This window comes from Astatotilapia calliptera, chromosome 11, assembly GCF_964374335.1.
Source record: "Astatotilapia calliptera chromosome 11, fAstCal68.1, whole genome shotgun sequence".
NCBI lineage: Eukaryota > Metazoa > Chordata > Actinopteri > Cichliformes > Cichlidae > Astatotilapia > Astatotilapia calliptera.
In genome coordinates this window covers 23280857-23305511 of record NC_137432.1, presented here as the reverse complement: position 1 = coordinate 23305511, position 24655 = coordinate 23280857, and the positions used below count along the sequence as shown (strand labels likewise).

The following is a 24655-nucleotide window of genomic DNA, read 5'->3' as shown; positions in this document are numbered from 1 at the left end:
ATAGTTTCCAGATGATTTTGGGAATTAAGCCACTGGTTTAAAGTTGTGCTCGATATGACAAAAAGCTCATTTTTTAAATTATGATTCCCACTGTAGTCAAAAAGGAGGAGAGTTTGCTTTGCTATCAATCCATCCGTTTTCTGCTGCTTATCCGGGTCTGGGTCTTGGAGGGAGCAACCTAAGCAGAGATGCCCAGACCTCCCTCTTGCTGCCAGCTCCTCCAGCTCATCCTGTGGGGGGAGCCAAAGGCATTCCCGAGCAGGCTGAGATAATCTCTCCAGTGTGCCCTGGGTCTACAATGGGGTTGCTTCGTGGTAGGACATACCTGAAACACCTAAATTAGGAAGTGTCCAGGAGGTATCCTAGTCAGATGACCAAACAACCTCAACTGGCTCCTTCAAATGGAGGAGTAGCCGCTCTCCTCTGAGCCTCTCCCCGAGCTCCTTACCTTATCTCTACAGGAGAGCCCACACAGCCTTCGGAAGAAGCTCATTTCCACCATTTGTATCCACAATCTCATTCTGTAGGTCATTACTCACGTCTTGTGGCCATAGGTGAGGGTTGGAATGTAGATACTTAGACCCCTGCACTTGGGGCAACTCACGGAGTTGCAACTGAAACCTTTTCCAGCTGAGAACCAGACTTGGGGAGGTGGTTCTCATTCCTGCCGCTTCACACTTGGCTGAAAAACTGAGAGCGTAGACTCGCCACGTAATCCAGCCAAAAGAACCACATCATCCTCCAAAAGAGAGGTGATCCTGAGGCCACCAAACCAAAAAGCCCATGCCACTTGGCAGTGCCTTGAATCTCTGTCCATAAATGTTATGAACAGAATCAGCCTTTAAAGTGTGTTTGATAAGTTACTTGCCAGCAAGATCCATAATTTTAAGATGCCATGTAATGATTTCCTTTGAACACAGTCCTGTGATATTTTGTTTTAAAAAAATAATCCTTATCACTCGGCATTTATCAATAGTCCTTCAGAAAAGTGCTGTAAAAATGAAAAAAAAAAAAAAAACTACACCCTTTGCCTTTAAACAAGTGCCACTTGTCTTTGGTACACTTGCACAGCTTTTGAAGGTATTTGGTGAGTGTGTTAAAGTTGGAGAGCTCACAATCCCAGACTGACCGCATCACGCTGAGACCAGGGCTCAGTGAGGGCCAGACCATCTGCTACAGAACTAATTTTTCTTGTTTTTGCTGAAGATAGCTCTGTGTTTGGCATCACTGTCCTGTTGGAGAATAAATCAATGACCACAGATACCATCAACATCTAAAAGACGTGCAGGGCAGTGCATTTAGTCAGTAATAGCGCTCTGCTTTTACTCGTACTCGTACACTGTTTTCATTTTTAGTTAAATAACAGGTTTTAAAACTCCCACCAGCTTCATCAGGTGTCACTTCTGTGGTAAACCACAATCACCCTGCCCGAGGAGTGTGCACACACACACGCACATACACACGCGCACACATACACACACACACACACACACACACACACACACACACACACACACACACACACACACACACACACACACACACACACACGAAGCTCTCAGATTTCCTTGGAACTCTAATCTCTGTCAGCTCTGCAATCTTCTTGTCTTTCATTTCTTACTTTCTTTGATTCGTTCCTCTTTTTCTTTCTTGTATTTTTTTTTCTGAACCTCTCGTCATGCACACAGCTGTCACAAACAGCTGGAAAGTTCCTAGCAGCTCGTCTGGGGAGAGCGAATACTAAGGTTCAGACTCACACACAGAGCAACATTTCCCACGTGAACCATCCTCTGCGACAAAGTGTAAAAGATTCTCATGGATAAACCATCAAAGCATGCACTCTCTGATGCTGAACCCCCCCCCGCATTTTCATACTGGTGTGTGAGTGTGTGTATCTGCGATGTCTCGTATTTCCCCTCTGTCAAAGTGTGAAACCAGCTCATGAAACTTTATGTGGTACGGCTTACCGCATGTCCTCGCTGCTCAAAAAACAGACTTAACCTGGCATAATTTATGGGTGATATGATACACATTTGGTTAAGGCCGCTTATAAAGGAATGTGTTGAGCCACAGCCACTGAATTTAGAACCGAATACGGGCTCCTTAAAGGTCAGCGCACGTATGCGACCTTATGTTTTCAGGGGACCGTGCAAATCTGCCCAGATTTGTGTGTGAAACACGGTTGGTTCTGGTTGTAAATATTTCTGCTGCACATAAACAAGCAGAGCCCTGTTTTAAACTGGATATGCTCCATGTCGCAGGGCATATGTGTTCGCCTGCAAACATTAAACGGACAACAGCCCCATAAACAAACACACATGTGCACAGGGTGTAGTGTGCAGACGTGGGATGCTACAGTACAGAAAAAAAGGGAAAAGGAATGTAAAAAGAAAGAATGTAAGACGGTAGGAGTGGATTCTGCTCTAAAAAAAAGATGTCTAGGGTGTGTAAGGATGTCAGCAAAGACAATGGACCGAAGGGAGAGGGGAGGAAAGCGGAGATGGTTTGAGGGGAAAAGCAGAAGAGAGAAGGCGACGTGCTCTCTGGTGTTTCATGGTTCTGGAGGATAATTTGTGTGTAATTGTAAGGAGTGGTATACTGTGAGCACAGGGCGAGGGGCGAATCTCCTCATAAGGGATGGAGGGGGGAAAAGGAGGTTATTAAATGGGCCAACAAGGCAAAAACACTTTCAAGATAAGGAATGATAGATGGAGAGATTCCCACACAGATCAGGTTAACCGGTGGGTTTGTGTAACACCTTGATTATCATCTGATTGCTTCTGTTTCTTTGCGTGTTTAATTTCCTTTGCAGATTACGGATCTCAGCAATTAACTTAAGAAATGCTGTGTTACAGAAATGAAGGCCAAAACCACTAATATGAGACTCAAATTCTACCAGAGTGGACTTTCCCACTCCCTCGCTGCTGAGTTTAATGAAATACTACCAAACATATCTGATAAAGTCAGAGCAGCTCAGAGATTGTGCTGTAAACACAAAAGAAATGAGGCAAGAGATCAAAAAAAATGTCTGCGACTGAGCGACAGACTAGCGTATAGCAGCAGGTGAGAGTAAAGTGAATGCAGCTGGAGAAAGAGGGACAGTTAGTGTTTTTTGTACGGTAGCTGTGAAGGTTATAGATGTGTTTTACTGCCCAGGCTGGGGGGGAGATCTGTGCGCAGCATATATAAGAACATGTGGAGCAGACGGGGTGACGGCTTTGTTCTGCACACACTCACAAAAATGCCACACAAGCCAAAGCCTCGAATGTAAAACAAACACCCAGATTACACTAATGAGTTCTGCAGAGGAACAAAATATGGAACCTTTTGCTTTTAGCCAGCTCGCGATATTTTGTAAAAGAAATGCGATTATGAAAACCACAATTCATTTAGTTCAGAAAGTTAAGATTACTTATACGCATTCTTAGGCCCCGTAGAGGAACGCAGCTTTAATTAACACGTCAACAACGAACCTGGAAGCTGAACACCGGCCAGAAGACATTAAATGCTGCAGGAGTCTCGGTCAATATTTTCTGAGCCACAGAAACACATCACACATTCACAACAGCCGAAGCCTTAACACAACACAGCTGAAACACACACTTACCACGGCAACGTGACTTAATCAATGATTTCATCTTTGAATACTTTGTTGCCTGTAAATGGATTGAATGAGCTGCAAAAACAAACTCTGTAGCTACATTCTCGGATTTCACTGAAACATCTCAAAAGGTTATATTTATTTATCTGCAACTACCCTTACACATGTTTTATTTGTAATCACGTATAATGTGTCGTTTCATTGTGTGGCTGTCGGTATCGGTTTGTGTGTGTGATTTCTGTACACCCGCCTCTCTTGAAAAAGAGATCTCAGTCTGTTCAAACAAAGGATTTAAATAATAATAATGCTCATTATCATCATCATAGTCATCATTAACAGTCCCTGGAACATTTGTGCTCAACTTTCCATACTCGGCACGCATTTGTTAAAGGAAAGTAGCACAAAAATACAGAAAAGTCTGTGTATCCAAGTTAAAATTAGAAGTTTTAGAAAAGCAAAACGTGATGTTTAATTTTAAGTGAGGATGTTGTTTAGGAATTAAGGTTTAAGGAGCCCAACTGATCGTTCATGAATAGGTGGTGGTGGTAGTTGGGGGTTGTGGGAAGATTGTCTGGCACCGTCCTGACCAACGCCATTGGACTATAGTACTGTTAACCCTACACTGGGCAGTTCCATTGGATAAAAGCTTGGACAGGACCATTAGGAATGCCACTTAGTAGATTTTCTATTTAGTACAGGTTTGAAGTACTTTTCCTTTAATTGGGTAATCTTTGCTGTGCTACTTTCTGCTTTTACTTCAAATGTTGTATTTTCTTCTCTACAGCATTTATTTTAAACCTTATTTATTTGTCTTCTGTTTATTACTTTGCTAATCCAAATAATCCAAATCCTGCATTATTTTAGATCAACCTATCCATTAAGATACTATAGTACACTTATTGATATACTATAAAAGCTGGAACGTTTAAGTGATATACACATCAACGAATACACATAAATCAATAATTATGATCTGATTATATACTGCATATGAATCTAAAAAGTGTCATTCGGCATAAGGGGTATGTTTACTTTAGTCACTTTAAATGATTGAATTTCTTATTAAATATTCTGATCCTCGACACGTCACCCCAGTTCAAACAAATCCTGGAAACAGCCCTGTGACCAATGCTGGATCCAGATGCAGGTTTCTGGTGTATCAATATGAATGTTCATACTTTATTAAGTTGAAAAGGGTGTATATTAACTTTCCAATGTCTCTTTGTTTCCGTTATTTGTCTTTTAGTTGCTTTCACTTTCACTTTAAACGTTAATTTTCTCACATATCTTGATTTGGTTTTACTTTCTGTTTTTGTTCTTTTCCCTCTTTTGCAACTGTCTGACTTTAATTACTGCCTGTGCCTGTGTCTCACCTCTGTGTGTATATATAATATGTATAATATATATAATCCTTTGTCAGACTGTCTGTTCTCTGTGCCTTCTTCTTGCCCAGATAATTAGATGAAGTTGAAGGCTGGATAAATACCTCTAACACCTTTCACAGTTTTGTTATGTTTAAAGAAATGTTATACTGCTGCATAATGGACACGATATACTCTGACACTGACAAGTGACAGGTCGAAATCCACCAATAACACAGGCCAAACCGCAGCTTGGTCGGGATCTACCTTTAGCGCCATGCGTGTCTCAGCAGAGAAACCTCTGAAGACACACTCCTATCATCTTGCTCATTGCTCATTTATTCACCACTGAAGCCCACGCCTGCACAGCTGGCAAAATCGCCTGAATACAGGTTAAGGCTGGCCGGTCATTCCTCAAGCATGACTGCAGCACAATGCAGACAAAACAACTGACGGCCGGCCCCTGCAGCCATGAATCACCTCGCAGCACGACTAATCAGTCTCTGCGTGCATGCAAATCCGTGACATACGCTGACATATGTGTGTGTATAGGTTTGTCCCGAGTGATTAACATTCTGTGCCTAATCTTGTGACCGAGGCCGTGTGCCGCCTCTTCATAGGGAAGCTTTCAGCTATGACCTGGCGGGGCGGAGGGTGTCATGAGTCCCCTAAAGGAAATACTTCTCACTAATCAAAAAACAGGCAACGAGTGAAGGCGGGAGAATGGCGAGTAACATTGATGCTGTCCTCGGGAGAAATGTGGGTTTGAGCAAAGAAAAGAAGAGAACACTGTGGCCACAAGATCAATAAACAAGTCCAAAGCTGTGCTCAAATGCCAGTTTCCATGCTTCACTTTCCATGTAGCAGCTCTACAAATCCACAACATATTTTTTAAACCAGAATGTTTTTAATACCTAGAAATCACCCTCACTTTCTTAATAACACCTGGACCTCAGAAAGAGAGAGCGACAGAGGCAGCAAGAGTCCAACCGTCTGAACCTGGAAATATTTGATCTCTCTGTGAATTCACCTCCGAGCTGCTGATGCTTAATTTCATTCATCTTTAAGAGCTGAGATGTCCCTGAGGGTGATGTAATATGGCATTTAGATTGTTTCTACTGGAACATCTTCTATATGACTTTGTAATATATATTTATGTCCTTGTTTTTATCTAATGAGCCTTTCAGCTTGAATTCCTTCAACATTTACTTGATTATCTTAACAAAGACGTAGATGGTGAGATTATTACAACTCTCTCTCAACTCTCGCTTTAGCTTTAAGTTTAGTTCTAGTTATCTGAGGACTGATGCTAAAAGTCATCTTGAGCATGCTGGGAGATGAAGGAGGCATCAGACAAAACTGCATTTCATTGGATGACCGTGCAAATAAGTGCGCAACCCAACAAATAACAACCTACATCGTTAATTAATGTTGAAATTCTTGAAAGCATGCAGCCATCAGCCAAATTTGATCAAAAAAGGCTTAAAAAGTTTATTGATTTGCCCCCAAATAAAAGTTTCTAAAGTTATATTTTTTTCTTTGGCAGTTGTACTTCTGTGGTTTTAATTCACAATTCTTCAGCTAACTAAACACAGACCGAAAGAGATCAAAGGAACATGAACGTAATCAGGACGCAGTAGCTGTTAAAAGCAGGCGAAGCAGGCAGCACCTGCTTTTCTGTTGTTTTCTAGAAAAGCAGGTAGCTCTGCTTGCTAATGCACTAAAGCACATAAAGCTCAGATCCCTGTGAATGAGTGTGTGTGGTTTCATGCCACAACCCACCACATCTGGGCCCGTTTGTCACTTCCTGGGAACCGCAGTGAGCGTGGCAGGGCCAGCACACACTCATTAGAGCTGAGGAGTGTGGCCCCTCAGCTCTGTTAGTCATAATATATTTTCTGTTTAATACCACTTCTGTAATGACAGAGTGTGATTAGATCATCTGACTTGCTGCAGCAGCCTGAAAACAGGAGTGTGCTTGTCTTGATGGCCAGAACGCACAGTGCTGTGTCTGTGTCGAGTCTCGAAACACCCCTCATTTCTTTATATTTTGCTTCCAACGAACCAGACTACTTTTTTTTGGTGGTTTTGAGCGATAGTTTAGAAAATCTTTCAAAGTTCCCCATTTTCATTCCACTCCCTGTACCAGATCAGTTTCAGAGGATTTTTTTTAGTTTGTTAAGACACTTAACACTGACCTATGAATCATTCAACCATAAAAAAAAGCCCCTAACTTAGGATGAACCAGTGTTGTGTTTACACATAACACACAAAATGGGAAAGAACCATATTAAATTATATGTTTAGGGACTTTGTTTCCAGCAGCCTGTTAGAAAACCATCTTATTTGTTTCTATTTCTTTAATTGACAATACAAAAAAATGCAGTTTGACCAGAATAAAATTGTACTTATTTGTACAGCAAACAGAAGAACCTAGCTGAAAATTACTGGAAACTTATGGAGTGATTAATCTAAATTTGAAAAATCTGTGTTTCTAATCATCATAATATGTACAGAGGAGGTCAGGAGAGAGGGACGACAGCCGTCTATGAAAGGGCAGCATTTCTGCCAGTGCTGTTGGGGATCAGTACCAAAAGTATTCCAGGCATGTTTGTATATGTTGTAATAAATCAATACTATTTTGCATTTTCCTAGCAAATTGTAAAGAAATGAGGGGTGGTGCAAGACTTTTGCACAGTGCTGTGGAAGTGGGTCAGATATAGGAGTGAAATCAGTGAAATTTTAATACATAAAAGCATTATATGCATTATCTTTTGTGTTATTGTCTCATCAAGATGAAGAGTTCGGTTTGAGGAGGGTCATAAATAATGTTGCTTTAAGCCTGTGGTTCTCAAACTGTGGCTCTGTAACCGACGGGTGGGCACAGAACCACTGCAGGAGTTTTCTGATTTTACCTTAAATCTCACCTCAGAGCCTTTTGTTGGTGAGGACTGAAGTTTATCTTGGCTTCCAAATTGAGGAATACAGTAAAGGAAGAAACACTGGTTTAGGTCAATGACAAGAACAATAAATTAAGAGGAAACTGGATATAGAGAGAGGACACTAAACTAGGACTAATAAAACTGTGTTTTTTGGAAAGTGCGAGGTGGATGTCCTGCCGGTCGTGACTATAAATGACATCATTGGGTCTGAGGAGCGCTTCCTTGACTTTCTGGTGTAGAAGTATTCACTGTTAGTCATTCTACGTAAATATTTACACTCATGTAAAGCACAGAAAGAGGAACCGAGACAAGATGGAGCACTTAGACGATCGCAGAAATTTATTAGAAAGACCTCGGACAGGAAGGGACAGGAGGTGTCTTTGTGACGCGTCTGCTTCTAACTCTTTTTCCCCTCTTCTTCTTCTCAAATTTCACCTTCTCCTCCGCTCTTCCTCACACAGAATAACTTCTTCTCCTGTTACACACACACACGAACCCAAACTCTTTCTCTTGCTCACACACACACACACACACACACACACACACACACACACACACACACACACACACACACACACACACACACACACACACAAAGTTTTCCATGAATCTGTTTCTTCCTTTGACACAAACTTCGTCTTCCAGCAGAATCTTTTTCTTCCTCTCCATCCAAGTCAATTGTTTTGCTTCAGTGAACCACGCCTCCTTCTACACCTCTGTCCCCATCCTTCCACACCAAAACACTCATTCATTTTCCATCTCTCTGTCTTCACCGCCTTGCTCCCTCCCCACCTTTTTACTTCCCTTGCCCTTTGGCTCGCCCTCCCACTACTATGGGCACATTTTCTAAAAACAGTACTCCCTTTCACTACTACTTAACTGCGTCACTTCCTTTACCACCCTCCCCTTATTCCCTCGCTCTGACACTTACGCACACATCTTGCACATCTGACCTTTGGCCCTTCTCGCTTCCTCTGTCCCTCTCTTGGTTCCCCATTTGCTTCACTGCAACAGCCAGTCACACTTGCAATGTGCCTCAGGCACACCGTGTTTTGACAAACACACCTAATAGATAATAGCATGTGTCATTCTCCAGATCTGGCTCACTCCCTGAATTACAAACACACACATTATATATACAGTTCATACAAGCCTGGGCAAAGTCTTGCATTCAGCAGGACTTGAACCTATTTTTAAGACACATAAAACCAACAATCTACTGGAGCAGCAAGAGAGGCTGAAACAGAGGCTAATGTTGGGTAAATATGTAACCCAATGAGTCAGGCTCAGCCATCACAGGACTGCTATTAGCACTCTTGGCACACACAGGTCATGTATTCTGCCAGCTACTAAATCTGTTTTAAAATGGGGACGACTGAGCACTGAACAGGACACAGACAGAAGGAAAGAAAGATAGGGGGATAAAAGACAAGTGCAGAGAGGCTGCCAAATTATCTGCAGAGGGAAAAGTCAAGGGATTGTGAGTGCCAACGTGAGTGCCCCGTTCGAGTGTCTACTTCCACTCTGATGAGAGCAAGCTGTAGATGTGGACTGTGGGGGCAGGAGGGTGTAGGTGCGCATGTGAGTGTGGCGTTCATTGAGCCCAGTCTTATCACGTCCTCCTGCGCGCCCACTTAAGATAGACCTGCTGGAATAAATAACCCAGTCACATGTCACCCTGGGTATTTTTGCCGTGATTCGAGTGCTCAGTTTTGTTTAATCGTCTCTCCATCTGCAGAGGGAGAGGTTAGCTTTTACGCATGTATCTAAGGTTTAGTCCTCATATAATTCCAATCATTCTTTAAAGCAGCTGAAAAGCTAAGAAAACTGAACAATAGCTTTGGATACTTGTTGCCACGTGCACGAAAGCATTTTAATTTGATCCTCAGGTATCACACAGTGTCTATAAATCAGGTATTTTTATAAATGCCTGACTACAGTTAACGCTTTTTGGCTACTGGAGCTGAAATATGTAAATTTCCATGTGCTGTCGCCCTCTCCAGAGACCAGATTTGACTGATTGATAGTTGAGAAATGGCAGCGATGGCCGAAGGTTGTGTGGAAGTCTGCTGTTAATTTACAGCAGCCATAGCAAGAGGTGGAAAACGTCTAAGCTTGCCAATTGTAATCCTACCAGGCTGAATGCAGCTGATGGCTGAAAATACTATCATATGTGCAGAGCCTTTGTGCTTTGAGTTATTTTCCCTTTTTAAACAAGTAAGGTCAGCTTGAAATGGCACCATAGATACACCTAATACCTGCTGTACTGCTTGGAAACTTTATCCGCAATATTCACTCTAAATCTCACAATTAATTGAGTGAAATCAAGTGCAGCGTTCTCGCCTGAGTGAAGCCTGATTTGCTGCAAGGTCGACCCCAGATTCTCACCTGTGCGTTGACAGTGAGTTGGCCCATCTGGCACGAGCAGCCCGACGGTGTCTCTGGCTCCTCTTCTTGGCAGCTCTCTGCTCAGATAAAGCTCTCACTGTGCTGCACTGATAGGTATGGAGCAGGTCGCAACCCCAATCATAAGACGGCAATCAATGCAGGGCCCGAGCCAGATGTGCATTTGCCCAGAGTAACACCCACAGTGTTTATACTCACATGTATGTGTGCTGTAAAGACATGCACATGTGCTTAATTTTCTTGTGTAGTTTCACTGGAGTAAATGTGTGTTCTGGTTGTATCCCAGAATACACAAATGGTATGGCGTAGCGGAAGCAGTAGGAGGCATTTTCCGTCTCAGTGCTCAGAGACAACCAGCTACTGTTGGAACTGGAGAAACTGGAGAATAGTCTACCTATCAAATATTCACTGCACGCATACGAAGCGAGCGCGACTGTATACTGAATGATTGGGTGTGAAGCCGGTATATTAAGTGGAAAATTAATTGTGTGTTGAAGACTCACAGGTGAAGATTTGGACACAATCTTTAGGTCTTACCTGCGAGAAACACCTGCGGTACTCCTTCTCCGGCCCTGCGCATGTGTACGTGCGAGGAGCCCCACCTTCTCTGCCTGACTCCATCCCCAGGTGTGAGACGTGCGGGTGCTGTAAGGGGTAGATGCTTCCGGCAGGTGGAGCTTGGGGACTGAAGGCCGGGTGGAGCTCCCTGTCTCTGTGCACAGGGCTGCTGCGGTGGAGAGGTGGGGAAAAAGGTGAACCGGCTGCAGGGGAGTAGGGCCGCGACAGAGGAGGGACAGGTGGAGGTGGGGCAGTGACGGAGCTCCAGTCAAACCGTTGGCGGTTACTGAAGACAGACGGTAGCGAGGAACGTGATAAGGGACGAGAGGGTGGGACTTGCCCTCTGGCCCTCCCGTGCTGTGTATGGGTGTGAGAGGGTCGCAGCAGAGGGCGGATGGTGGGAACTGTGGGCACCTTCTCTGCGGCAGGTGTCTCAGAAATCTCCCGCTCTGCATTCTCCTCCTCCTGCCTGTCCCTTTCACCCCTCTCAGCCTCCTCTTCCTCTCCCCTGTTACTCTCTGTGATGTCCTCAGGAGCAGCCTGTTCGGGCGCTACTGTGGCATCTTCAGTGCCGTTCACAGTGTGGCGAGCTTGGCGGTTTTGACGATGCAAAGGCAGAGAGAAGGGAACTCTGCCGTATCCAAACTGACCTGGACGGATGCTGGAAGACCTGAGGGTCAAAAAGAAAAGGCAGATGAAGAAGAGGAAGGAGAAGAGACAGAGAGGCAGAGTAAATTTATTATAAACGACACACAACCAGCAGCCTGTGGTGAGCGGGAAGGGTGATGCCTTGCCTGTCTGGATGACAAAAAACAGACGTAATGATGTAATAATACAGTAGATACCAGAAACAGAGATGGGCAAGTTCCCAAAGCTTGAAACATAATAACAAACCCTGTAATGCTTAAACAATGTCAGCGGTTTAACTAATGGCACCTGAATGAAGCCTCAACATGTCAGTCGAACATTACTCTGAAAACAAACCGGCAGTTTCTTTCATCTTTGTAACATCACACCTTCCCTCACGCCCAGTGATCAATCTTTTCTTGTGTTTTTGTCCACGGCGATGCTGTTGTTCCCCATCCAAACAACCGAGTCCGTCTATTTATCCTAAACAAACCGCCGTTGCTACTGCCAGCGATGCAAAACTCACTTCCTTTGACATTTTCCTGGAAAAAGCGAACTCAAGAGTGCTGAGTAAGGCAAAATGTAAATGTTCTGTTTTTTGGGTTTTTTTGATACGTGCCATAACTGTGATGGAAAGAAGCTTACGTAGATTAGCATCCTTAAATTTGGACCTTGTTTTTCTTGACTTGGTGGTTTATAGGTCATCATCCTCAAGGTGTTTTGTTACGCTGTTACGTCACAACTGGGTGGGTTACAGGTGCAGTGGTGCACCCAAACTGTTGCTCTTTAAGTAAAATTAGCTGTGTTTTTTGGTCTTTTTTTAAAATCACTAACCTTCTTGTAGGTAAACCCTCCCGGCTGGTGGAGACCGACCTTCTGCTCCCCCCTCCTCCTGCTCTCAGTGCTCCAGGATTGGTTGGTCGCCTGATGACCCGTGCTGGCTGGTTGTAGCCGTGTGCTGGCGCCCGGTAGGGAGATCTGAAAACAGGAGGCACGGGGTCTTGATTGTTTGAGGAGAATTCTGGCTGGTACAAAGGAGGTGATCGATTGGTTTGCGCTGGTATGGGAGGCCCTCCTCCTCCTTCAGCGGGTGTGTCCCGATAAAGAGGCAATCCTGGGTTTTGATTGGTGGAGACTGACGTAGAGCGATAAGGCAGGTGGTGCTGCCCAGGGTAACGAGGAGGATAATAGGGACGCACAGGTGAGACGGCAGGATCTCCGACGCCCCCGGGAAGATAACCTGCCCAGTTTGGTGGAGAGTGGGATAGTGGAGGGGCCTGCGGAGGAGGTGGAGGTAAACACTTCCTGCTCCTCTGTGAGATGCCCACGCCACAGGTTTGAGAGCATTCTGACCACTCCCCCCATGTTGACCACACGCCCGCTGCAGGCTCAAACACCTGTCTGGACCTTCGACCTGCCACCTGAGACACAAACACACACAAGCTGTCAATAAAAAGCGGTGTCAAGATCAGACAGACATCTTAAAATCTCATTCAACGGAAGAAAATCCAAACAGGAGTATCAAAGATAAACGATGATGATAATACTAATACTACTACTACTAATATTAATAATAATTGCATTATATCAAAGAGGGCAAGTGTGACATATATGAAGCAACAATTTATGATTTAAACAAACATAATAAAACTGTTTCTGATGAAGTGATCACCTTTACTGACATACTCAAGCTACTCTTCCAAAGAGCAAAACCTTGTTGTCAAATTTTAAAGATGTCTTGAACAAAAGTTCTCTGGTCTTAATATCTTAATAGAATTATGAATGCAACAAAGTACCATCCGATTTTAATCCACCATACAATACCATCAGGTAAGGATCTGATTGGCAACAGCTTCGTTTTTCAGCATCACAACGATCCCACACTGCAAATACACTAAAAACCCTCCCCACAACCCGGACCTCCACTTTACTAAAAAGTGTTGGATCATCTTGACAGAGAACAGAACAAAAGGCAGCCAACATCCAAAGAAGAGCTCTTCAAGAGTCCTTGAAGAAGTCTGGAGAACTATTCCTGAAGACTACTTACAGACGCTGTGAGAAAGCTGCCTCAGAGAGTTCATTCTGTGTTTAAGAATAAAGGTACCAAATCTTGACTTACAAGCTCATGAGAATTGCACAAACTCTAATATACTGTATTTCTACATTCTATGTTTCAATAAACTGCTGCAGCTATTTAGTTTTTTAAAGATTTGAATGTCAAAAAAGTCTATAAAGGTAAAAGAAAATTTGCTAAGTATCTAAAGTGCTCCAATAAACCACTGCAGCAGCTGCACCTCTGACTCAAAGGGTGAAACTTGCAAATCCTGACAATAATTTAAAGAAGTTCTTAACTCAGTAATAACTGCCATTGCAAAATCCAAACTGTCTCGAAATCCTTTTTCTTCACAGAAACAGAGTTCACTGATGAGCTATAGTCTCATGAATTTCCTTCCTCTGGGGCCAAAATATAAATCCTACACATACTATCCTTCGCCGAGGCTTAGGAGAGACTCGGGCACCTGCCAGCAGCTTGTGAGCAGGAGGAGCCGGCGTCGTATGGACGCACTGCAGAAATGACAAAAATCAGGGCTGATTGCTCTGTGCAGTCTTGTTTGTACATATGAATGTGTGTGAATGCATGTATGTCGGTGCCAGTTCAGGCTTTGCTCTCTTCCTCTGTGGTTATAAAGAAATGTTTCTCCTCTCGTTTCATAACTGAAGCACTGGCCTGGTTGGCAGACCTGCAAACATGAGAGCTGAACAAAAGTTTCCATTGAGAACGAATCAAAACGTGAATCTGTGCTCTGCTTCTCTCCTCTCTCTTTCCAAGTGTGTAAATGCATGTCTAAATTGGCAGAAATGTGCAAGTAAACATCTTGTACAAACTGTTTGTGGACAGAGGAGAGAGGGGACAAATGTAAGCCTGAGCGCATGTGCGGGCATGCTCTGATCCTCCAGTTCGCCACCAGATTATAAAAAAAAAGAAAGTTCCTGTCTTGGTCTGGGGTAACATGGCAGGAGGGTGGGAGAAAAAGAAAGAGAAAGAAGTGAGGAGGATGAGGAGGGGGTCGAGACGCGCATGTGTGTGTGTGGCAGTGGGGAGGCGTGCGCTGTCGTAATGAGTGACATCAAACACAGCTGCCACATAAATGGGACCATTAACGAGCTCCGTGCAGTGACCCCCACAGCAGCCACCATCGACCTCTGGAGCTACTGGTTAAACTCCAGCGACACTGCTCCTCTACCAGGCCTGGACCAGTCAGGGGTGCAGATATGTCTTCCCTCCGCGCAGTCATTTTCCAAGATCACACTGGTGGGACTTTGCCCTTTAAAGCCGTTTTTTTAAAAACAATATTCACACGGCCAGATTACAGTTAAAGAGTGGCTTTAATCATTAGTGGCACTGTGGGTTTCCAGTGGAAGAGAACTTTTTCCTCCTTCTTTCATCTTACGCTTTCATCTTATTGCCAGAGAGACACATTTTGGCTTGTGGCCTTCAAGATAAAAATGCAGCTCTTTACAAAGAACATTCACGTGAATAAAGTGCTAACAATGATGCTAAAAAAGGGAGAAAGAAATGTGCACATGTACAATACAGTACAAATGAGAGGAGTCTGACACAAAGGTCAACGAAGCGACGCACAAATTGGACGACTGATTGAATATAACACTGATCATTATAAGTCAGTAAGCTTTGGTTCTTATGGTTGTTGTATGTTTCAAGAGACGTTCTTTCCAAAGATGTGCTGCTTCATAGGTAGAGAAGCATCTTTGTCCTCCTGTGTGGTGAAACGCAGGTGTGATGTTCACCTGAAAGAAGCTAATGCCACAGAGAACTCATCCAATAACTAAAGCTGAACCTGGCTCTACTTTTACAGCTATGCAACAGGTCCATCATCATCATGCTTGGCATTAAAAGCAGTTTTATTAATAATGTAGGTTTTTTTTTTTTAACCTATTTAGCTTGCAAATGTAGCAATAAAACAGTAATGAGCAACTAGTTTCCAATGTGGTGCTGTGTGTTGCTGAATCTGTTTACTCTGTAATGAATTTTTGGGCCAAGCAGCACATGTCCGCTTTGGTCTTAGCCTGATCATCTGTTAAATTCATCTTCAAAGTGCTAAAAATAGGGTTGCTGTTCTTGTTTAATTAAAAGATGCTGAGATCTGTAGTGAATTGCAAACTTTAGGCTCCAGCATTTCTCCCCTGACTGCCTTTTCTCGCCTAGTTGCAGTACGAGGATGCTAAAGTAAATCATAGAGGGAATGTTAATCCCCCCAAAACTCTTAATTTGTTCAGTTTTGACTGGTAAAGTCTCACAATAGCTGCATAAAGCATGATGACTACATATTTTGCTATTTGTCTTTCACTGGACGTCCTCACGGGCAGTAAGGACAGGATGGACGCCTTCATGTCCTGTAACTCTTTCAGTGTACATGAGTATGTGAGTGACGTTTAAGAGAAGGTGAACCTGTCCTTTCAACTGCTGTCACCTTTCACCCCTCTGAAGTGAAACTGTTGTGTTGAGCTAACTTAACGATCTAATGGCTCATGGCTCACCTTCCTCTTGGCAGTCCTGGTCACGGAGGTCGTGACCACCACAAAGCTCCACAGCACATAGAGCCTGGAGGGACAAAGAATAGAGGGTAAAAAAGTGGGAGATATACAGGATTTAAAATATCAGCAGGTTGAATGAGGTCTTTTGTAAAGCACGCAGTTAATCCATGACCTGCTATATAATGTTCAGACTTAAAGACTTTCATTAGTCCCTGTTGAGGGATTGTCAGCTTTCTTAAACTTTTCCTTCAGTGTACATTTGTTTTAAAAGGTGTTACAAGTGTTACCCAAACACCTTATTAAATGTTCCAGTGACCTAAGTGTACTTTACCAACCAATTATGCCCCTTTCTCCCCCACTCTGGGTGGCCTGTGGGCTCAAATGGGTGTGAACAAAAGTTTCTTTTTCCCCCTTCAAGGATCACAGGCAAGCATCTCAATCAATCTGGGAAAGCCTGGGAGGTGCTAACAAACTAATGGGTTTTAACAGCAAGCATGTTTTCCCTCTGCATGCCTCTCCCTGCGTGTGTACACACCCTGAGGATGTGGTTTTTAGAGACACACACACAGCTGCCACGCTCTCGGGCTCAATAAGTTGCAACATCCGAAATCATCTTGTAATTTCAGCTACTTTTAATTCGAAGGTGTGACGTTCAAAGACGTGCTGTATGGCTGGGGTGGCTTTGGAGTTGTTGAATTGGGCATGAAGCAACAACTGGGGATTATGTTGAGTCGCTGACTGGGCTGGGCAAAAGCTGTTCACCTGAAAAAGTAGTTTAAATCCTCACATGAGTCGTAGAAGTCTCACTATTCATTGAGAAAGGAAAAAGGAAAAAAAGACAGATAATACACTTGTTTCAAAGTCTGTCTATAATTATCATAGAAACCGAGACAAGTGTATTGAAACAAGAGGGATAAATTCTTTCCATCTGACAAGGAAAATAGCGAGAACACGATCCTAAACAACTTGCTAAGATGGACCTTTCAGCGCTCACCACCAGAACCAAACCATCCCCACAATCACCAGTCCGCAAGCCACATGTAGTCAGAGTAATTGGTCCCTTCTACCCAGTGTGGTGCACCGCCGCGGTCTCTGGACGTTTCCCCACACCAGACTACACAATTACCCCCGAAAAACACAAAGATCCCGCACAACAGAGCCGCTCAGGCCGAAGTAAAGACCCCCTACGCGGGTCCACGTTTCCCTCGCCGCTACAGTGGCACATTGTAGAATAACCTCAGAGCAGCGGGGACAGGGGAACAGAGGGAGAAAGAGAATTATATCAGTGGAGAAAACTCCCAAAAATCTGCCCCGAGGAGACAGAGGGAACTCCGAGCTAAAAAAAAACAAACAGTCGCCTTTGGGTGAATTCCTTTCAGATTACCTGGACAGCGCCCAGTGCGCAACAAGAGGGCATCGTGCGTAAAACCGCAAACTTTACCACAAAACAAAAACAACTTTCTGAAACAACTCTGCGCACAAAGTTGGACTCAGTCTCCCATGTGGTGTTTTCTACGGACAGACCGAGAGAAGCAGCAGGGTGCAGCAGACGTGAAGAAGTTTTACCTGAACAGCAAACCGAGCTGCATGCTCCAAGAGTCTCCCGCACGGTCCCGACTCCGCTCACAGATAATAATTATCAGTCCAGTTTAGTTGTCTAATCCGATCTGCGGAGCCCTGAAAGAAACGTGATAAAGTCCTGCGAGGACTTCAGCTCTCTTCTCTCTCTCTCTTCTCTCTCTCTCTCTGTCCCCTTCCTCCTGTCACAGTCACTCCCCGTGATTTCTGGAGAGTGGGAAGAGTTTCGTTTTTTTCTCTTTCAGTGCCGTTCACTCGACAACTTCTTTGGGTTCTTAATATAAACTAGTGTGACGCCTGACAGCGCCAGGGGGGGCACGGGAGAAAGAGAGACAGAGAAGGGGGGGGGGGGGGGGGACAAAAAATGGACAGATTACACAACTTTCTCACACACTCTCCCTCTCTTTCACACATGAAAAACAACCTCCCCACCCCACCCCCACCCAGCCTAAAACGCGCTCATAACACACACTCACTATGGGCCCTGACTGAGCTATAATAACTCTCAGAGCCGCTTTCTTAGTTGCTCAATCTAACATAAGAATGCCCCATTGTGCTTGGTCACACTGATCAGTAGTAATGATCTAAACACTGTCAGGAACAACCCTGAGCTGGCAGCATCTGCAGCAGCAGCACTTTAAAGGGGGAAGTACAAAGAATTATGAGCTTACTGTTGTGCCAACACAAACACTAATTGGTGTCTGACAAAGTTACAGAAACAAATTCCAAGTGGGAGATATATGTGTGTTTTTATTTTGCGTGGATGAAATATGGCTGTTGACTTACTGGAGCAAAAAAAAAAGAAAAAAGACTTTTTCTCATAACTGTTTAATCACATTTAAAGACTGTAACCAGACATGCTTCACCAATTTGGAGCTCAGATAAATAGACCCAAGAAACACGGCTCCCCTGAGCACAGATCTCACTCTGTGTGTGTGCATGTGTGTGTGTGTTTGAGAGAGAGAGAGAGCAGGAGCTTTGGTTGGAAGCAGATGTGAAAACTGTATGTTTGGTTGCAGTCCACCAACCTTTCCAGTCGGTACCAGGAGGCGTCTCTAAAGGAGGGGTTACTGCTTATCTCCCCCCCCACCGGATTATTCAATGAGCTCAGGCCAGAGGTCCATGCACAATTAGGGGCACAGCCAAGAGTTATGAATGAAAAAACAAATACATAAACAAGTTGGTCTTTATGCCACTAAAATGACCAATAAAACAACAAAAAAAACCATGAATATGAGATATATTATTTATCTTGAAATTACACAATTGCGAAAATTCACTGATCCATAGCACATTGTTGTTGTTGTTTTTCTTTTCCACAAAAATGAAAACAGTTCAAACATTAAAGCTGTTGAGAAAATGCTCAGCAAGCTTAGCCAGAGGGTAGCTGCTGCAGGGGCTCTCGGTGAAGTGACATCTGACTCCAAGTCGTGGCTGGAAGTAAATGAAGAAGCAAAGGAACAAGGTGAATACAGGTGTGTCTCTCTATGTGTGTTGGGATACTTAACAGAGCATTATAATTATGAATAACAATGTTAAAAAGATTTTTCTGGTCATTTTCCATTTATTATAAGAGAACTCGCCTTTAGTGAAGATGCATTATGACAGTTACATTTCAATTTCTTTGGTCTCTATAATCAAAGATTTAGGGTCACCTGATCCAGCCCTAACTACATTATCTAAAATAGGAAAGCATAATCTTAAAAGTAGAGAGGGCGTCTGTCTCGCAGGCCTGAAAGCTGAAGGCTCTGCCTCCCATTCTACTCATATGTATATATGGATATATGGATATATGGAACCACAAGTAAACCAGCAAACTGCTCTATTGGGGAGATACGGTAGTTTTAGGTCTTTAAAATAAGCTGAGGCCTACATTTGTTCCCAGGGTAAGTAAGATGACACCTGAACTATGATCGCTTCCTAACTCCTTCAATCAATAACTATTGGCAAATACTTGAAATAATGATCTTGATCACTTTTTTCAATATTACTATATTAAGCTTAGCAGTAAATAAGGTAATTAAAATGACGCCATTATATATTGCACATAGCAAGTACTTTTACTTTAGGTACTTTAATATATTTTGAAAGTAATACTTCTGTACTTTAACAGAGGATATGAATGCAGGATTTTTGCTGTAACAGAGTATTTTGACAGTCAGCTGTGTGGTGGAGGTGGACTGGGTGGGTGGTCCACCAGCTGTTAGGTTGGTGGTTTGTTTCTCCTGCAATTCCTGCAAGTCTAACTATCCTTGGGCGAGATCCTGAACATCAGATTGCTCCAGATGCCTCCATTAGTGTGTGTGTGATTGTGTGTTAGCTTAAATAACAAGAGTCTAAGGTACTTAAATTCTAAGTAAAGATGATCAAACAATAGTCAAACAATCACGTCATCCACACTGAGGGAGGACTTGGCAAAAGTGGGGGGTAAGAATTCCCTTCAAAGAACACAACCAGGGTCAGGGAGGGGCAGGAATCTGCCTCAACCAGCTGGGGATGAAGGGCACAGAGAGACGTTAGCATTATTCATTAAACATGCTAATAAACAAAAAGTAAAAAGCAACTTTCAGATTCACGTCCAGGGCCACTTTTAATGTTTTATGGCGCAGTGCACTGCAAAAGAGCCTGAAAATCATACCCGATGTTTACTTCTCCAACTTGCAAAGGTGTATTTACTTCTGATTGGACTTTCTGATTTCCCACAAGGAAAAATGTGTTTAAATGTGTCACCATATTTAAAAAACAAAACAAAACATCCTGGTTGGTTTGGTTTTCTAAAACAGAACACACCAAGCAGCCAAGCAGCTCACAGGGTGACAGTGGGAGTAAAGAGTGTCATTTAGATCACATGCAGAGGGTGTATATATACAAACACAGCTATTACTTCTTTAGTTGCATGGAAAAGAACTGGTAGTCATCTGCTGTCTATTAACATTGACAAATTTAATAACAGTAGGGAGAGACATTGTTTTTCCTCATGTGCTGCACAAAAAGAAATAAGAAAGAATGAGTGTCACAAACAAGAAAATGGGCTTTCATTCTGTTTATTCTTTCATCGCTTATTCTCTTAAATAAGATTTAATGTATGAACAATATCTAAGGCACGAAAGCATTAAAATTATGAGTTTGTTTTGTGTTCTTTATTTTTGGGCTGTGCATTCTTTCTTTTTTTTAAAGATATGTGCTCGATCCGTGGATCTGGTTTACGTTATTAGCTGGTGTCATGCCCCTTGAGGGCTGGGCATAGCTGCATGACACATTAATAAAAAACATAATCTCCTCACCACTGAAAATAGTGAGGCGGGGAAAGTTCAGAGCATGTGAAGAGTAAAGATGAGAGGAGGATCAGCTCGGAGAAAAAGCAGAGCATGAGAGGACAGTGGGAGGAAAGAGGAATGATGGAGATTCGTTTTCTAGTGTGTCTCCTGGAGATCAGAGCCCAGAGAGCCAACATCAAGCCCCCTGCTACTTGTAAGACATTATCTCACTCAAGGTCCCTTCTGATCCAGCTCTTGAACCTCCTCATTAACATTTCCCACCCTGCTACCCTGAGGCAAAGAGCCCACACGGTGTAAACGAGAGCGGGAAAGGAGGGCGTGCATGTGAGTTATAGTTGGACACGCTGCTTTTCTTGGCAACAATGTGGACACGGCAATGGTGATGGAGATTAGTGACTTCAAAGCCCGCTAAGAGCAGATGACCGAAGACTAAACAACATTACAGACAGGGCTTAAGATCTGATCTGTCAAAATAAAAAACAAGTTCATGTAAAATCAAGAAATGCGCGGGTGCAGTGGGTGAATACAGGGACACACACACTCTATACGTACATCGTGTGTGTGTGTTTTTTGTGTGTTATTAGTGTAAAGGATATCTCTGTACTTCTAAGCACCATGTCTATCAGTAACTACAATTAGCCAGAGGTCATTGCCATGGCTACCACTGGCCCGTGACCACTTATAGCCCTCTTTGCCCCCCCTTCCGTTGCCCCCTATCTATGTCTTTCTTCTCCTTCCTTCCCTATCTATCTTTCTCTGGATCCTTGAGAAGCAATAACTTACATGCCGGCCTGTCGACACGCACCACCAACCGCAGGACCCTGATTAGCAAAATGTCTCTCTCAACTAGTCACCACAGCACAGAGATAATGTGTGTTTGTGTGTGTGTGTGTGTTTGTGTGTGTGCATGTGTCCGGGGAGGTCTATATGTAGCAGCAGATCTGTTATTTGTCTCGGCTGGCTGATCTGAGTAATAGCACTGCAGATCAGAGTAGCGGGGCCCTTTGGGAGTGATAAATCACTTGAAAAACTTCTAGTATGTACACACACCCTGAGTCCAAAAAACACACACGCCTCAGCCTCGGGCACAGGAACAGTAGGCCCGCGACCATTTCGCTGTTACGGTTAATGAGGGCTCCGGGCTTCTTCAGGTCAGCAGACGGGTTGGGCCTCGGGGCTGGACCGCTGTGTGCTAAAGGTGGCAGCAGGGCGGAGAGATGATAGAGACGGAAGCGGGGGAAGGATCAGTCCTGCAACACTCTTCCAGTAATGATAACAAAGAGCTCATTTCACATTCAGCCACTGACCTACAGAAGAGTCAGCGCTGAAACACGCTTCAACAAAGATGTATGTAGGCACCTCTGCGTGGGGAGGAGGGAGAAGTTTCATCTGTTGGTTCATCCAAGCTGAAATAAATCAGCAGTTATCGGATGTACTGGCATGAAATTATAAAACTTTCATGGTGCACAGAGGATGAATCCTGCACTGAGCCGAGCCTCTTTGCTCCAACACAGCGCTGCTCAAACTTTTTCTACTTGTTCCACTTAAAGGCTGAAAAAGGTCATCAACAGTGAAAAAACTTTATTGAAACAAAAATCAGCATGCTGTTTGTTTTCCCCACATAAGTCATAAATATTCTGTTGGTTTCCCTCTGCATGCCCCACCTCCAGACGCTCTGTGCCTCCTCAAAGGTGACCTCCTCACAGTTTTCACACATGACCTTTGGATAATATCCAAAGTTATGCATGCAGCATGCAGCAGTGTTTTCACTACCAGGTTGACCAGATGACCCTCTTTATGTGGGACTGCACTTCATTGATGAACTGTCACAAGCTTTTCTGCTTTTTCTTCAATATGATGGAAACTACCACAAAAAATGAAGCAGCGCTATATTCTGAGAAATATTGTTTTTATCTTTTTTTCACGGGAGTTATTTTTGAATTCCACACCAGGACATTTCTGTTAAAGTATGTCTGTGTCATTATGTGTCAAAGTGCTAAAATTGTCAGATATGGCTCAAAAAAGATATGCCAATCTGCAGCACACAGAAACCCAAAAAACTGCTACCAGACAGAGAAGCAGCTGAAATAACAGTGAAATAAAATCCAGACATTCAGGCTACCTCTCAGTAGTTGTCCCACACAAACACATGTAGTTTGTTGGGATCTGGTCACTCTTCTGACTGCTCCATTTAAGGATGTTGCCTAAGCAGAGCTGGCAGCAGGCAGGTAAACCCACTCACTCACTGTGAACTCACAGGACACGTACCACATGTGCACAGCTGGACATCACATGGACTTACAGAGAGTTGAGAGGAAAATGAAAATGTAATAATCATTGGGACTGTGTCAGATTTGAGTAAAACAATTCTCAGATGGACACATGCGTTGGTATGGAAGGTTGCTTCTATCACTGAAATAAAAAAATCCACTTCCTGATTGGTGAAGCAAAGTCAAAATTTTGAGTTATTTCAAAATTTTGAGGAATTTTCTCTAAAGCTTGAGTTGAAATTTTGACACAACAACTCAGAATTTTGAGTTATGGACAGAAAAAGTTACATTTTTCTGTTTTGTTTTTTTCAGCGGAGGAAACAAGCTTCCACACATTGGCACAAATTTTGGTGGATGCATCAGGGTTGCCGAAAGATAATGTCTGCCGCTCCAATATTTTTACACAAGTTTTGCCAGAACAGATTTCTCTAGGCGTCACATAAATGAAGATTATGATGAAGATCATCATGCTTGTGTAATGTGTAATGTAGTATTTGGACTTTGTGAACTTAGCCCAATATATCCTCCTGAGAAGCAGCCTATTCATTTATGTCCTCTGTGACGGACATTTGTTTTTGATCTGTCTTTTGACTTATTTGAGCTACTAAGTCCAAATACTAAATAGAAGACATCCTGGGCTTTCTACTGATATCTCGTGTGTTTGGGTGGCCTCTTTTAGCACCAAGGATGGAGGAAATCACAAAAAAGGAAAAACAGGAAAAACAACAATGTTTTGAACTGACAGTTAAACAGAACGTTGAGGTTTTGGGTAACCTGTAAGCTCTTTCTCTGCTCTGGTTTGCAAACATGTCTACACGTAACTTTGCAGAAGTATTGCCTCAGCCTTAGTCTTCTATAGTTCACACTGGAGTGAGTGTGCACATCAATAGTTTAACATGATCTGCACATATAAAAAAAAATGGGGTTGCATCAGCAGCAAACATAAAAGCAAACAAAGAGCGAAAGCTATGAAAGTTTAATTTGAAAAAGGCTTTTCGTTTCTTGATCTCTCCGCTGCAGTCGGCTGGAGCACATATGAGCATCACATGAAAGCGTGTTGGCACGTACCGTCGCGAATACCTTCACATGATGCCCATGCATGTTTGCACACTCTCAGATGAGGCAGCACGGTCTAGGCTCAAGGCAAAAGCATGCAGTTGAACAGTTGAACATACAGCACAGGCAGGTGTTGAAACCCAAAGTAGCTTTAAAGTGAGACAGAGAGAGCTTCACGGGCAGCTGAGAAGGGGAGGAGGCCTGACCTAACAGTACCGACAGCCTGAGAAGCCTGGAGAGAGAAGAGAGAGGGAGAGGGAGAGAGAAAATGACAGACAGGGACACAAAGGGGGCGAAAAGAAAAGCAGCAGCAGAAAAGACATGAAAGGGAATGTCAGAGAAAGAGGTAATGGCAGATTAGACGGGAACTGAGCAAGTGTAAAGGATACTGAAAGAAAAAGAAAGCAGGAAGGGGGAGTGA

At 43.4% G+C, this 24655-nt stretch overlaps 1 protein-coding gene across 1 annotated transcript in view; it reads right to left on the bottom strand.

Annotated features, from left to right (window-relative positions):
• adamtsl4 (ADAMTS-like 4) overlaps positions 1 to 17902 on the bottom strand; it is a 35521-nt gene extending 17619 nt beyond the window's left edge. Inside the window, exons 1-4 of the mRNA XM_026184297.2 lie at positions 17619 to 17902; positions 16056 to 16119; positions 12330 to 12916; positions 10848 to 11538 (exon numbers count right to left, since the gene is read on the bottom strand). Coding sequence (XP_026040082.2) covers positions 10848 to 11538; positions 12330 to 12916; positions 16056 to 16119; positions 17619 to 17641 — 1365 coding nt within the window. The 5' untranslated portion in view covers positions 17642 to 17902. The remainder of the gene's footprint in view (positions 1 to 10847; positions 11539 to 12329; positions 12917 to 16055; positions 16120 to 17618) is intronic.
• Between the last annotated feature and the right edge of the window lie 6753 nt (positions 17903 to 24655).